Source organism: Urocitellus parryii, chromosome 1 (assembly GCF_045843805.1).
Source record: "Urocitellus parryii isolate mUroPar1 chromosome 1, mUroPar1.hap1, whole genome shotgun sequence".
Taxonomy (NCBI): Eukaryota; Metazoa; Chordata; class Mammalia; order Rodentia; family Sciuridae; genus Urocitellus; species Urocitellus parryii.
Window position 1 is genome coordinate 180,046,028 of NC_135531.1, and position 15,855 is coordinate 180,061,882.

General features: G+C 39.3%; 1 protein-coding gene across 2 annotated transcripts in view; it reads left to right on the plus strand.

Moving 5' to 3' along the window:
* The first annotated feature begins 1,579 nt into the window (after nucleotides 1–1,579).
* Nucleotides 1,580–15,855, plus strand: part of LOC144254712 (cilia- and flagella-associated protein 221-like) — a 93,473-nt gene continuing 79,197 nt past the window's right edge. For both annotated transcript variants that reach the window (XM_077798201.1, XM_077798202.1), the window contains exons 1-2: nucleotides 1,580–1,718; nucleotides 3,847–3,947. In XM_077798201.1, coding sequence (XP_077654327.1) covers nucleotides 1,580–1,718; nucleotides 3,847–3,947 — 240 coding nt within the window. The remainder of the gene's footprint in view (nucleotides 1,719–3,846; nucleotides 3,948–15,855) is intronic.

Below are 15,855 nucleotides of genomic sequence, written 5' to 3' on the forward strand. Positions count from 1 at the left end.
GCCCCCTGCCCCGCCCCGGGGAGCGCGTCCGCGTCGTCCTGGCAACACTGCGAGCAGGTGCCGGCGCCGGCCGAATCCCGCCCGGGAACCATCTCTTAGGTGAGTGGCCTCGGGCCTGAGGCTGTGAGTGACCCAGGGTCCGCCGAGCTGCGAAGGAGGCCTGAGTCCCGGGCAGGTGTCCAGCCCTGTCCATCGGCCAGGGTTGTAGGAGAGGTCGGGACCCGAGGGCTGAATGAGGATGGGTGGCGCGTGGGGGCGGAGGGATGGAGTGAAAGGTCCCTGAGCGAGGAAGTGCTTGGCCTGACTGCTGGAGGAGGAGATGAGGCCGTGGGGGTGCGACCCTAGAGAGAGCTCCATGCCCCATGCGGTGGGCAAGCTGGCAAGAAAACTGTTTACTTCTGGACCTGCCTGAGGTAGAGGTGGTGCTGAGCCCCGAGCAGCCTCCCGTGATCATGCTAGGGAAAGGGAGTGCAATGGGAGGTGAAAGCAGAAACTTGTATGGGAAAGTGGTTATTAAGCACATCCTTCAGAATATGCACGTATTTTACTTGACACTCTAGACTCTAGACTCTAAAGTTATAGGCCTTCTGGGGTTGGGGGGAACCCACAAAGATACACACAGGATTTTACAACCAATTTCAAGGGCTTCACAAAGCAACCCCCTAACCCCAAGTTTAGAAGCTAAGTTGTGGAAGACAAAGTGCAATTTGTAAAGTGCTCTAACAAGACAATAAATTATTGGGGTTTTTTTGCACTGATAAATTTATTATGATTTAAATTTAGTTTGGGTTAAAGAATTTGAGGAACATAAACATTACAAGGGAATAAAGTATTTATGCCAAATGAGCAATAGAGGCAGTAATTGCTTAAAAAAAATGTTAAAGGGTTTTGGGGTCAACGTGGATTTCATGAAGAAAGTAGAATTTCAAATGAGCATGTTAAGGGAAGGCAAGGCTGACAAAATGTGCAACCTAAACTGAGACCCACAGAAGAATATCCCCAGGTCTCTACACCTGGCAGACTATAGCCTTCACCATCTCCTCATTGCCCCCTGTTAGCAGAGGGACCCAGAAAGGTGACTCATAAATGCCACACCTGCAAATAGATAATCCAAATGTTGAAGAAATTCATGGTCACATGCCTCTGAGAAGCTGATTTGGTGAAATTTCAGAAACAAGAAAATTCTTTAACTATCCGACGTTTTCCAGGTTTATTTGATTATGAAGGCCTTTACTTTTCCCTTCACGTATCCAAGAAGCATCTCAGGAGAACATTTTGGGAAAAAGCTCTTGAGGTTCACAGAAGGGTTTGGAACCAGGGCACTATTATTGAGTTATGATGGGTGATGTTCTTAATGGAACATTAATGGGACAGCTCATGTGGGAATGGAGTGGTCAGCGTACACTAGAGACAGGGAGGGCCTGAACCACAGTAAACCATGCAATGATAAGAGGTACAATTGTCAAGAACTGAGGGAAAAAAATGTGCCTGGTTTCTCAAGGATGATTATACTCATGCTGTTTTCTCCTCAGGAAATGACTTTTGGCTCTAGAAGGAAGAATCCATTTCTCACCAAAAAATGGCAGTGGTGAAAGCCCCCAGACAAGAGCAGAAGAATGCAGAAGAACCCTTTAGCAACATATCACCCCTGCTTCTGAAGAGCCTAGTGGAGGAGCCCAAGAAAAGAGCAGAAGTACCCAATCACCTACTTGAATCAAGTAAGCAGTTAGAATACAGATTTGCTTTCCAACTCACACCTTCTCAGGGGAGTCAAAGTCCAGACAGCATAATGGAATTATTGGTGAGGATTTACCTGTATTGTTTTATAGGCTCAGAATAGTTTTTACTATAAGAACAGTAGTTCTATTCAGATCTAACTGTTTCACCAGTAGATTTTTGGGATATCAATCAGTCACCAACTTCTGTCATTTCCACGTCCTCTAATGTCTCTGCTGCCTGTCCTGGCTGCCTGTTTGTCACCCTCAGCAGTCTCAGGACTATTACAGCACTTTCCTCCTGGCCACACTCTCCTCCTATCACTTTCTGTTTTAGAATCCTGGCTGACTCTTGTCTCTATCCTGTTTGAACACTTTCCACAGTTCCCCCTGCATACAGAATAAAGTCACAATATCTTCGCTTGGCACTTGGCCCCCTTTACTGTCTGATCTGAACTTGACCACCCACTGCCATTTCCCTGCTGGGCCCAAGCTCCAGTTCCTACCTGGCTATCCCACTTCTTCAGAGGAGGGGCATTTTTTACCTTCTTGTCTCTTCTCACGCACAGTCTGGAAAGCCTAAAAAAAAAAAAAAATCCTATAGTTGTTATAAAAAAGGGTAATCATTTTACCTGCATTATTTTCATTTAATCTACACACAACAACTTCATGGGTACATTCGATTTCCATTTTACTGTTGGAGAAACTGAGACTCAGAGATCCCATGATTTCCTAAACTGGCACAACCCATAAGCTGAGAGCTGGTAGAGCCCCGGGTCCAGCTCTCCACCATCATGCTTGGTTGCCCCCCACATCCTCCAATCCCTGTCTTAAATGTTAGTAATGTAATATTTTGGTTTCACTCTTTTGTCACTGTAGAATGCATGTGTCAATTGCAAATTGGTATACCTTCACCATTTCTGGGCATAAAAATCCTAGTTTCACATCTACTTTGTGGCCCCAAAACAAAAATCTTTCAGCATTAAAAATATATGTATTGAATATGGTAATTTGAATATTTGAGAAATGACCAAATAATAACCTGCAGAGATCACCAGTCCCCTGACACACCATCCTCACCCTGTTCCAGCCCTTCAATTTGGCCTCAACATTGACAACTCACCTGGTGAGAAGAAAACCAAGGTCTCACACCCACTTCAGATGTACCCAGAACCACAATGGGCAAAGGATGGGATGCAGGTGTCTGTGGCTCACAGGATTTGCATGTGGCCAAAGTAAAAAAAAAAAGGTTGTCTTTTGTGAGAAATAAGATGGTGCATGCATTCTGAGGGAAGCAGGTGAGTGGTTGGAATTAGACCTGGGCTTGATTTTTGACTACCAGTCAGGGGTAAATTGCTTAATCTTGTTGAGTCTCAGCTTCCTCCTCTGCAAAGTGGAAATAATACCTCACAGGGTGGGAAAGAATGTTATAAGCAAATGTATGCAGTACACTGCCTGACACAAAGCACCCAGGCGTGGAAAGAATCATGCACTGGGGTCTCAGCCCCTTTTCCACATGCCTGCATTCCAGCATAAATAGAAAGTAAAATTCTATAGAGCTGGATGTTTTTAGGAGCTCAGCTGTTTTAACTTTGTTCTCAAAACTTAAAGAGGAAAAAAGATCTTCACATTACAACAAAAGCAATTCAAGAGCTTCAAGATTATTCAATGTCATGTTATAATGCTGTCCAGAGGAAATCAAGTAATAAAAGTTAAATACACAGTAATAAAATCAAATCCTTGGTGTTTGAATACTTTGAACTAGATATTCATCATTTAGTAAGTAAGCTCAGTATTAACACAAAGACAAGGTACATAGGCTTTACCAGTTGGTGTTTTATGAGAAAGACATATTCAACGTCTGGGAAGAGCAAATTATTTTAATAGGTAATAAGTGCAATGTGAATTTGTTGTGACAGGAGCATCTCCCAAGTAATGCTTGAGTACAGAGAGGAGAAGCCACCCAGTTTCTTCAGAAAAGACAGATAGTCTTGTTGATAGCTGAATCCAGTGTCTAAAACTTTCATATGCTGAAAATGCCCTAAATTAAAGAGAGCCCCTGTTTAATAGGATCTTGTTTAACTTAATATTTCCTTTGAAGTCTCATAATGTTCTTACCTTGTTTTTACAGAGGTTTATGCCAAGCTTCTAGATAATAAAATCATCCAGGCCAGACCCGGAATAGTGCATTTTGGAGGCTATCAAATAGAAAAACAGCACCAACAGATTCTGGTAGGTACTTTTTAAGAGGGATAATTAACCATAATAAATAGTAAAATGACATGAGTGTTCTGCACTTATATTTCTCATTTACCTGAAGAGCAGCATAATTCACTGAAGTGCCTGGCCAGAAGTGTAGTTTCATGATGGAAAAAAATGTTAAAGTTGCATCAACTTCCACTCTGCCAAAGGCTCCTCCAGCACTCTTTCCAAATGTATGTCTCTGCTCAGCCACTCTTAGGGCAGACACTGAGCTTCTTCTTTACAGTATTGCATTTAGTCCTCAGCTCTTTGAAGGTTGTGTTATAGCTCTCATCATATAGATGAGGAAACTGAGATTGCAAAAGTTTAAATTATTTGTTCAAGCACAGAGCTACTGAGTGATGGGAGCAGGACTTGACTCCTAGGCTGCTTTCCTCCAAACTACTCTGGTTCCAGTTCCAGGAGAGGGGTCTGCCTTTCCCAGGAGGTCCCAGAATCCATTTAACCTTGTGCCTACCTAAGTCATTCTGGCCAGAGAAGATTTGTTGACATCTAGGAAGGCAGAGGCAGTTCTGCTGTACAGGTTCCACAAGAGACAGAGACTGGACTGCAAAGTAGCCAGAGCCCACAGTGATGGACATTAACTAGAGAGCCACATGGAAGCTCAGTCTTTCTGGGTCCCCTTCATTGACCTGGATGTTGACCAGAGTGGGCTTTGTGTGACTTCAGAGTCCTACCTGTACTAACCAATGTGAAATGTATTTAAATCAGCATTCCAACCTCAGTGTCCTCACCACTATCCCCTAAAGTCACAATGGACATAGCATCCCAGAACTGCTCCACACTGAGTCCTCTGAGCTGTGATGGGGTGGGGGCAAATGTATGTTCTCTTCCTGTGGACCTTCTGAGACCCTGCCTCTCCATGTGATATTCTCCATCTGGTCCTGGCCCCAGCTACCACATAACTGTACTTTTAGATGCAATGTGTTCTTAGAAGTCACGCCATAAAGTAGATCATTTTAAAAAAGGGTTCGATTATTGTGTTAGATTGTTCAGAGTGAGGTTGAATCACTGGAGGAAATTGACAAATGGTAAAGCTGTCAGGAAGTAAAATTAGAGTTCTATCAGGCAGTTCCCAGTGAAGAGGGGAGAATGCAATTTCTGTGAATCCTTCATCAACGAAGTGGGTAGAGAGAGAACAGGTTTGGAAAGGAACCTGTTAGGGGACAAGTATTTCCTCTTAGGAAGAGGGCTAGGATTTAATATGATTAGGAACTCCACCCAGCAACCTCCAAGGAGACCTTTCTTAGAACATGGTATCAAAGACCAAAGTTGATTATTGATTTTGGGGACTACTTTTCCTTGTTGAAGTTTGCTATTCTAGGTTATTGTAGGGCAGTACTGAGATAATTATTATTCAGAATTACTGTTCAATGGGGCTGGAGTTATGTACGAGGCCCTGGGTTTGATCCTCAGCGCCACATATAAATAAATAAATAAATATATATATATTTTAAAAAAGAATTATTGTTCATTAACTAAATCATGCCAAAAGCTAAAATAGGATGCTATTACTTGCTCCTTATTATTCTCTCTCTCTTTTTTTTTTTTGGTTGCAGCACGTTGTCAGCGGGGTACTGGGGTTGAACTCAGGGGCACTGAGCTACATCCCCAGCCCTATTTTGTATTGTATTTAGAGACAGAATCTCACTGAGTTGCTTAGTGCCTTGCTTTTGCTGAGGCTGGCTTTGAACTCATGATCCTCCTGCCTCAGCCTCCTGAGCCCCTGGGATTACAGGCATGCACCTCCGTGCCTAGCTACTATTATTTTTTTATAGCTTCATTGAAATAAAATTCACATGCTGAAAATTTACCCATTTATAGTATATGTAAATGTATATGGGGTACAGATTCATATATACACCCATGTATATACATGAATCTGTACCTCATCCCTTTCTAAGACTGGACAATATTCCTTTGTTTGGATAGACCATATTTTGATCATCCATTCATCAGTGATGGGCATTCAGGTTGTTTCCACCCAAGGGCTGTTTGTGTACATGTTGTTGTGTGAAAGTTTCAGTTTTTATGAACATACACCTGTCAGTGGTATTGTTGGAATCTATGGTACATAAACTTTAGATAGCTTCCATAACAAATCACCACAATTTTAGGGTATGTAAAAATCGAAATTTATTCTCTCTCAGTTCTGGAAGCCGGAGTCCAACCTTAAGGTGTGGGGAAGGTTGCACTCCCTCCCCAGCCTTAGGAGAGACTCTTTCAGGTTCCAGTAGCTCCAGATTTTCCTTGAATTGTGCCTACAATCCTCCAATCTCGGTCTCCATCCTCACATGGCCTTTTCCTCTGCCTCCCTGTGTCCTCTTCTTCTTGGAAAAAGTTAATTGTCATTGAATTTAGTGCCCACTCGGGTAATCCAGGATGATCCTGTCTAAGATCCTTAACTTTACGTCTGTAAAGACCTTTTTTCCTATAATGTCACATTCACAGTCTCTAGGGATTATAATCTGGGTATCTTTTTTATTTGCAATTTTCTCATGACTAATAATGTTGAGTGCCTCTTTATGAGCTTACTGGCCATTTGTACTTTCCTTAGAGACATACCTATTCAAATCTTTTGTCCATTTTATAATTGTTTATTTTTTATCATTGGGTTTTAAGAGTTCTTTATTCTAGATAAAAATTATTTATCAGATATTTGACTTGCAATTATTTTATCCCATTCTATGGGTTGTTTTCTAACTCTCTTGATGATGTCCTTTGTAGCACAAGTTTTTAATTTGGATGAAGTCCAATCTATCTGATTTTTCTCTTGTTACTTCTGCTTTTGGTGTCATATCTAAGGACACATTGACAAATCCAAGGTCATAAGGCTTTACACCTGTTTTCCTCTAAGAGTTTTATAGGTTTAGCTCTTAAATTTAGGTATGTAGATCACTCTAATTTGTGTGTATTGTATGGGTGGGGATTCAACTTCAATCTTGTTCATGTTCTAGTATTTTTGTTAAAAAAAAAAAAGAATACTTTCCCCCATTGAGTGGACTTAACACTTTTGTTGAAAAATCAATTGACTATTGAAAATCAACTGGACTCTGTTCCACTCTGCCAATCTGTATACCTTATGATAATGGTGTTACAACACTTGATAACTAGAGTTCATAGTAAGTTTTTAAACCAGGAAGTATCAATGCTCCTGTTCTTTTTTTAAGATCGTTTTAAGTATTCTGAGTTCCACAATCTCATATTAATGTTGGGACCACCTTGTCAATTTCTGGAGAAAAAAAAGCATAACTCAGATTTTGATATGAGTCACATTGAATCAATTTGGGGAATATTGCAATCTTAATGTGAAATCACAATTCTTTCTTATGATAGATGTTTCATAACTTTTGTCACTAGCTTTAGGGTATTTTCCACCTAAAGGATGATGTAGGGCAGAAGGACTCACCTTCCATAACATAGAATCACATAAGGGCCTGTTTGCTAAGATTCCCTTGGTTTTAAGAAATACTGATATTCTTTACTGGATGACATTATTAGAGTTAATAATTACCTGGTAATTTAAAAAAAGTTATTATGCCAAAATATTACCAATAACACGATTCTTTTGAGTAATAGCATTTTAAAACTGCCTTTGTGTGTGCATGTGTGTGCATGCTTAGAATAATGTCAATGATTCTAATAATGTCACTAAATTTAAAATTGTTTTGCCCTCTTCATAATTTTAATCATATTAATTATATACTTTTCTATTCATTTCTCTGATTGACTTTTTTGTTTCTCTGATTGATCTTTTTTGTCTATTACTCTGTCTCCGATGAAGTATATTATTATGTTTTTAATAGAATTGAAAATTTTCTTATGTTTAATTCTACACATAATAAAGCATCTATTATATGCTAAGCAAAGTGTTGAAGCATTATAAGGAAGGTTAAGGTGCACAAAATCAAGGTTTCCAAGTAGTTGAAGATATTAAGAAAACAACCAAACAACTTGAACATGATACTAGACAAGCAAGGTGGTATAGTATAGGAAACAAAAAGAAAATCCTCTGTGGCTATAAGGCAGCACGTCACCCAATCAGGAGGGTTTACAAGGCTTAGGAAGGAGATGCTGTGTGTGATAGCTAAGAAGCAAAATGGGAGTGGGGAGAAGACATTCAAGGCGTGGAGAAAGACATGGCAAGAAGCTTAGGGTGAGCTGTGGTGTGGCATATTTGGAGGCCAGTATGCAATCTGGTTAACCTGGGTTGTAGGACTTGTGGAGGGAAGTAATGATGGATAAGGTAGGGAATGTGGATTCAGATGAAAATAGAAATAAAGAGCATGAATATAATTTTTATAGCAGGGGAGGATAAGTGTTTTTTAGCAGAAAAATGTTGCACTTGAGAAAATGGAAGTCCATTCCATGGACTATTAGAGATGGATGTGGTTCTCAACCTTTTCTTTCATTATTATCCTTAAGGAAACATTATTGAGAGAAATAAAATATTAAGGAATAAGATTTTGTTAGGTAGGGTTGAGCTTTGGAATGTCCCAAACCATTGCAATATTTACTTCCCGAGAATCAAATCTTTTCTCCTCTTGTGGGTGATCTTACTCCCACTGAGCATGCCTGGGAACCTAGAGAGTATGATTTAATTGTTGAACAAGGTGATATCTCAACTCTGCTCCACTCTGCTGAACAGAGGCCATGTCCCTCTTCTATATTGCTACTTCCCCTGTACCCAGCACAGTGCCTAACACAGAAGGCAATAACACTTGTGAAGGAATGATATTGAACTCATTTTCTTGGAAGAGATTTATTACCTTCTAGGGGTGCTGGGTTCATTGTCTCTGCTCAGCAAAGAATTGAAGAACAGGACACAGAGATAGAAAAGCAGCAGGTTTGTTGCAAAAGCGACAGAAACAAACTTTTCCAAAGACAAAGGGCCCCAGAGCTGGGAATCCAGTGGGGGAGTTTTGGCCTATTCTTTTTATGGAATTTCCTCCTTCGTTTATCTCCTCCCTGTCCATGCGCTCCTCACTGTTATTGATTGGTCCCCCTGTCATGTGTCTGTTTTAGTTTTTCTATGGATCCCCTGCTTAGGAGCACAAGTATAGAAGTGTCAGTCTGATTGGGTTCCCGGCTTATCCACAAGCACTTTTGTCAGCCAGGAAGTTGACCTCGTGAGAAGACCCTCTCCACACTCCTTTGCTCTGGCCCCGCCCTCAACCTCCCCACTGGCCATCTGGCCTGGCTGCCCAAGCCTGCTACATCTCCCTCAGATTGACTTGGCAAAGACTCACTAACTCCAAGCAAATCCAGTGTAAAGTCTAAATAATCATACTACATCTATCAGACATTAAAACAAACAGAAATAGATAATAGATACAAGTGCAAAATGATCTCAGCATAATAACATTCTGGGAGATATTGGGACTGCCACCAGCAAAGTCAAGAGGAAGCCGAAGGCAGTTACCTCAGGAGTCTTGCCCAGCAAGGGGGAAAATCCAACTCTGCTTTCATCTTGGTTTTCTAAAGGAAACTATGCAAATTGCCCTAGAATAGAATGATTGAATGTGTGTTTAACACCACAATGAATTGTTTATTAATGTTTGATTTCCATGCAGACCTGGTTAAAGGATTTGAAACATTTTCACTTGCTTTCATATTAAAATGAGTGCTTCAGTTTATTTTGAAATTTGAAATAATGGTCCCCAGTTTTCTTAAAACCATGGCTTTTTTTTTATTCCTTTTCCTCTCTATGGAGAGATTTTTGCCTGGAAAATTATATATATATGGAGTAAATAATCCATCAATTTTCCTAGGAGACTACTAGTGTTTCTGTTGACAGCCACAAACAAAATTGTTGGCTTAAATAAGTGAACCATTCTTTCTAGAGTAATATTAGTTTTCAATTTCCTATTACACAGTCTTTAGAGACCCTCCAGCAGGATCTTGCTTCTCAAAATTAGAGCCATGAATCCCAATGGCTTCCCCTCATTTTATGGGGATAGGAAGTATGGGAGCCACAGAAAAACACGGTCCTTTCTAGAGCATTAATTTTACTATCACAGTTTAGAGAAGTACAATACAAAGCAGCATGCATTTTAAGATAAAACACCTTAAGGAACTCACAGCGCTGCTTAAAATTGGCCCCAGATCCTCGGGATGAAGAAGTAACCTTCTCTGAGAAGCTTTGCCACAGAGGATGCATCTATCCAATGACCCTAACTTGGAGACTGAGAGGTTGTGTTTGGAAACCTACTACCAGAGGTGCTTAGGGTTGGAGGTGAGCCTCCACCCACCCCAGGGCAAGACTTTCCTGGAGGGCAGGTTCACTGCCCTGGGAGGAACACACTCACCCATGGGAGGCAGAAGGGAGTGAGGACAGCGCTGAGCCCCTGTGGGCCGAAGAAGGGTCTCTTCCCCTTCCACCACTGCAGGCTTCCATCTACCAGGGAAACCACGGACCCAGCCCTTCCGTCTCAACTGATTTCCATTTCACTTTGCATCTCCAGAAGAAGCTGAGGTCTTTCTTCCTCTTCCTGAACTCCTCTCACCTAAGTATCTAACTTCTGAGTTTGTTGTTTCTTTCTCTATTGATTTAAGTGGATAATTCCAGATCAAGAATCACTCAAAGGTGAATATGGGAAAGTGTCGTCCAATAATGTGTCTTTTACCATCATGGATAGGATCTATATTATTTTATTGTTGAGAAAATCATCTAGTGTTTTCTTACTGCTATTTTTTGAATTTGCTTAATAATACAGATATCATCATCTCAGACTCCTAATGTCCCACCTTCATGTTCAAAGGGTTAGTGGGTGTATTTGGATTTGCTCTGCCACACTCAGGCTGGAGGAAGGGTCAGGCATTTTTATTTTTCTAATTCCAAACCTGGGTCATCTCTTGCCTATCAGTGCTGGATTATCCGCAGGCTCAGGGGCTCTGGTTCCTGTCCTCCTTGGGACATTTCAGGAATACTGGAGTAACTGAGCCAGCCCAGCAGCTCCAAGACAGATCTCTGTCTTTTACCTGTGATGTCACTTGTTGCAAATTGACCTAAGCTAGCAAGGTTACTTGTAATTGTTGGGTGGATATTGGTAGTGACACTGAGGGGAGGTGGGGCCATAGGTCGCAGCAGCCTGGCTACCTGGTAGTGTGCTGCAGTGAAAACAAGCACAGGTGCAGCATCCCTAATCTGAAGATCCAAAATCTGAAATGCTCTACTGTGTGAGACTTTCTGAGCACTGACATGACACCACGGACGGAAAATTCTACGCCGTGAAACTTTGCTTCCTGCATAAAATTATTTAAAATATTGTATAAAATTCAAACAGTAATCAATGCTGGAGAGAGTATGGAGAAAAAGGAACATTTTTACACTTTTGGTGTTGTAAATTAGTACAATGACTGCGGAAATCTGTATGGAGATTCCTTAAAAGTCTAGGCATGGAACCACCATATGACCCAGCTATGCCACTCCTCCGTATTTATTCTAAAGAATTAAAGTCATCTTACTACAGTGGTATATGTATGCCTGTGTTTATAGCAGCACAATTCATGGTAGCCAAACTATAGGTGTCCATCAGTGGATAAATGGATAAAAAAATATGGTATATATACACAAGTTTTATTCAGCCATGAAAAAGAATGAAATTATGGCATTTGCAGGACAGTGGATGGAACTTGAGAATGTTGTGTTAAATGAAATATGCCAAACTCAAATGTCATATGTTTCCTCTTGTATGTGGAAGAGAAGGGGGGATAAAAAGGTGTAGGGAGATCTCATTAAAATTGAAGAAAGGTCAGTAGAGTACAGGAAGGGAACCAGAGTATAGGAGAAGAAAATGGGAAATATTGGGGAATTATATTGGCCAAATTATATTACTATTTTGTGCACATATAAATATGGCACAACAAATCCCACCATTATATACAACTATAATGCACCAATAAACAACTGGAAAAAAAAAAGAACTTGAAAAAAAATTCCATACTCTTTTCTCTTTCTCTTAAACCCTGATAATATGACAGATGAAAAATAGTATCTCATTGTTCTAATTTGTATTTCTCTAACTTTTCATCTCCCCTATAAATGGCACCAAATTATTGTTGTTTGCTTTCAATTGTTTGCTTATAAAAGTAGATCTATATAATAGATATATATTTTATATATTTATATGATAGATCTAGCTAATCGATGCAGTACTACTATTGAGCGCCTGAACTGTGCTTTGTTAGAATTGATATGCTCTAGAGGCTGGGGTTGTGGCTCAGTGGTAGAGTGCTTGCCTCACATGTAGAAAGCACTGGGTTCAATCCTCAGCACCACATAAAAAAATAAAATAAAATAAAGCTATTGTGTCTATCTACAACTAAAAATATATTTTTTAAAAAGAATTGATATGCTGTAAGTATTAAATAGTCACTGGGTTTTAAAAACTTAGTACAAACTAAAGAATATAAAATATTAATAATTTTACATTGATTATATACTGAAATGGTAATAATAAGGAGGTATTGAGTTGTTAAATGTTATTAAAATAAAGTGTTATTAAAATTAAAAAACATGAGGGCTGGAGATGTGGCTCAGCAGTAGAGTGCTTGCCTGGCACATGTGAGACCCTCTCCATTTAGAATGGTGTTGGCCTGGGGCTTAGTTAGCATAGATAGCTTTTATGATATTGAGATATGTTCCTATTATCCCTAGTTTTTCTAGTGTTTTGAACATGAAGTGGTGCTGTATTTCATTGAACGCTTTTTCTGCATCAATTGAGATGATCATAAGGTTCTTATTTTTAAGTCTATTGATGTGATGAATTACATTTATTGATTTCCATATGTTGAACCAACCTTGCCTCCTTGGAATGAACCCCACATGATCATGGTGTACTATCTTTTTGTTATGTTTTTGTATGCAATTTGTAAGAATTGTATTGAGAATTTTTGCATCTATATTCATTAGAGCTATTGGCCTGATGTTTTCTTTTTTTGATGTGGCTTTGCCTGGTTTTGGAATCAGGATGATATTGGCCTCATAGAATGAATTTGAAAGTGCTCCTTATTTTTTTGTTTCTTGAAATAAATTGAAGAGTATTGGTACTAGTTCTTATTTAAAGGTCTTGTAGAAGTCAACTGTGTATCCATCCAGTCCTGGGCTTTTCTTGGTTGATAGGCTTTTGATGGCTTCTTCTATTTTGTTGCTTGAAATTGATCTGTTTAAATTGTGTATATCATCCTAAATCAATTTGGGCAAATCATATGGTTCTAGAAATTTGTTGATGCCTTTGATATTTTCTATTTTATTGGAATACAAGTTTTCAAAATAATTTCTAATTATCTTCTGTATTTCTGCAGTGTCTGTTGTGATATTTCCTTTTTTATCACATATGTTAGTAATTTGAGTTTTCTCTCTCCTTAGCATGGCTAAAGGGTCTGTCAATTTTATTTAATTTTTCAAAGAACCAACTTTTCTTCTGTCAATTTTTTCAATTATTTGTTTAAATTTTATTGATTTCAGCTCTGATTTTAATTATTTCCTATCTTCTGCTTTTGGTGTAGATTTGATTTTATTTTTCTAGGGCTTTGAGATGTAATGTTAAGTCATTTATTTGTTGACTTTTTCTTCTTTTAAGGAATGAACTCCATGCAGTGAACTTTCCTCTTAGAACTGCCTTCATAGTGTCCCAGAGATTTTAATTTGTTGTGTCTGTGTTCTTATTCACCTCTAAGAATTTTTAAAATCTCCTCCCTGATGTCTTCTGCAACCCATTGTTCATTCAGTAGCATATTATTTAGTCTCCAGATATTGGAATGGATTTTATTTCTTATTTCTAAGATCCTTATTCATTGATTTCAAATTTCATTCCATTATTATCTAATAGAATGCAGGATAGTATCTCTACTTTTTTGAATTTGCTAAGAGTTGCTTGGTGGCATAATATATGGCCTACTTTAGAGAAGGATCAATGAGCTGCGGAGAAGAAAGTGTATTCACTCGTTGAAGGATGAAATATTCTCTATATGTCATCCAAAATTATCATGTTGTGGTCTATTTGACTCTTGAACTTAAGAAGAGTTTGTTTGATGAACGTAGATGCTCCATTGTTTGGGGCATACATATTTATCATTGTTAAGTCTTGTTTGTGTGTGGCTCCCTTGAGCAATATGAAATGTCCTTCTTTATCCTTTTTGATTGACTTTAGCTTGAAGTCTACTTTATTTGATGAGGATGGAAACCCCTGCTTGCTTCTGCAGTCCATGTGAGTGGTATGATTTTTCCCAACTCTTCACCTTCAGTCTGTGAATGTCTTTTTCTATGAGATGAGTCTCTTGGAGGCAGCATATTGTTGGGTCTATTTTTTTGATCCAATCTACTAGTCTATGTCTTTTGATTGGTGAGTTTAGGCCATTAGCATCCAGGGTTATTATTGAGAAATGATTTCCAGCCATTTTTGTTTATTTTTGGTATTTAATGTGACTTGGTTTCTCCTCTGATTAGATTTTCCTTTAGTGTAATCCCTCTCTCTGCTGATTTTCTTCATTGTTTTTCATTTCCTCTTTGTGGAATATTTTGCCAAGGATGTTCTGTAGTGCAGGATTTCTAGTTGTAAATTCTTTTAACTTTTGTTTATCACAGAAAGTTTTTATTTCATCATCAAATCTAAAGCTTAAATTTGCTGGATATAAGATTCTTGATTGACTTCCATTTTCTTTTAGAGCTTGGTATGTGTTGTTCCAGGATCTCCTGGCTTTGAGGGTCTGGGTTGAAAAGTCTGCCAAGATATGAATTGGTCTCCCCCTATATGTGATCTCTTGCAGCTTTTAAGATTCTATCTTTATTCTGTATGCTAGGCATTTTCACTATAATCTGCCTTGGTGTAGATCTATTGTAATTTTGTATATTTGGTGTCCTGTAAGCCTCTTGTATTTGGTTTTCCAATTCATTCTTCATGCTTGGGAAATTTTCTGATATTATCTCCTTGAAGAGATTGTACATTCCTTTGGTTTGAATCTCTGTGTCTTCCTCTATCCCAGTAACTCTTAGATTTGGTCTTTTGATGCCGTCCCATAATTCTTGGATATTCTATTCATAGTTTTTATTATCTTCACTGTGTGGTCAACTTGTTTTACAGATTGTATACTTTGTCTTCTGATGTTCTGTCTTCCAAGTGATCTAGTCTGTTGCTTATGCCTTCTATTGAGTTTTTTATTTGGTTTATTGTTTCCTTCATTTCAAGGATTTCTGACTGATTTTTTTTTCAGAGTCCCTCTTTCTTGAAGTAATCTTTTGCTACCTGTATTTGCTCTCTTATCTCTTTGTTGGAGTGATCCATTTTTGCCTGTATTTGCTCTTTTAGGTCATTCTTTAATCACAGATCATTTTAACTATGAACCTTCTGATCTCCTTCTCTGACATTTCATCAACTTCACTGTCCATGGGTTCTATTATTATAGTGTCCTGGTTTGTTTGGGGCACTTGCTCCCTTGTTTTTTCATGTTGTCTATGTGTCTTCCTTTCTTGCAGTGTAGATCTGAGATATTACAGTTGCTTCCCTATATTCTTGTAGTACCCATGCAGATTGTCTGTACCTCACCTTGATGTTGGGCTTCCAGATCCTGCTGGTGTCCCTTAATGTATGCTACTCAACGAAAAGTGGTGGGAGCAATAGCCAAGGTAACTCAAGATAATGGTGGAGGTGCCCCCAAGATGGATGCAATGTCTTACAGAGATGGGGCCTCCCATTCTCTTTGGGATGCCTGCTCTGAGATGCAGCAGCTTCTAGGCCATGTCTGTTGTCAAAACGTAGGGATTACTGTGTGGGGATGGCTATGGTGATGTCTGCAGTGTCTCAAGGTGGAAGTGGGTTAGGCTTAGGCTCCCAGGTGGCAAACTCAGACCTACCCTGGGCCTGGGTCCCACATATGT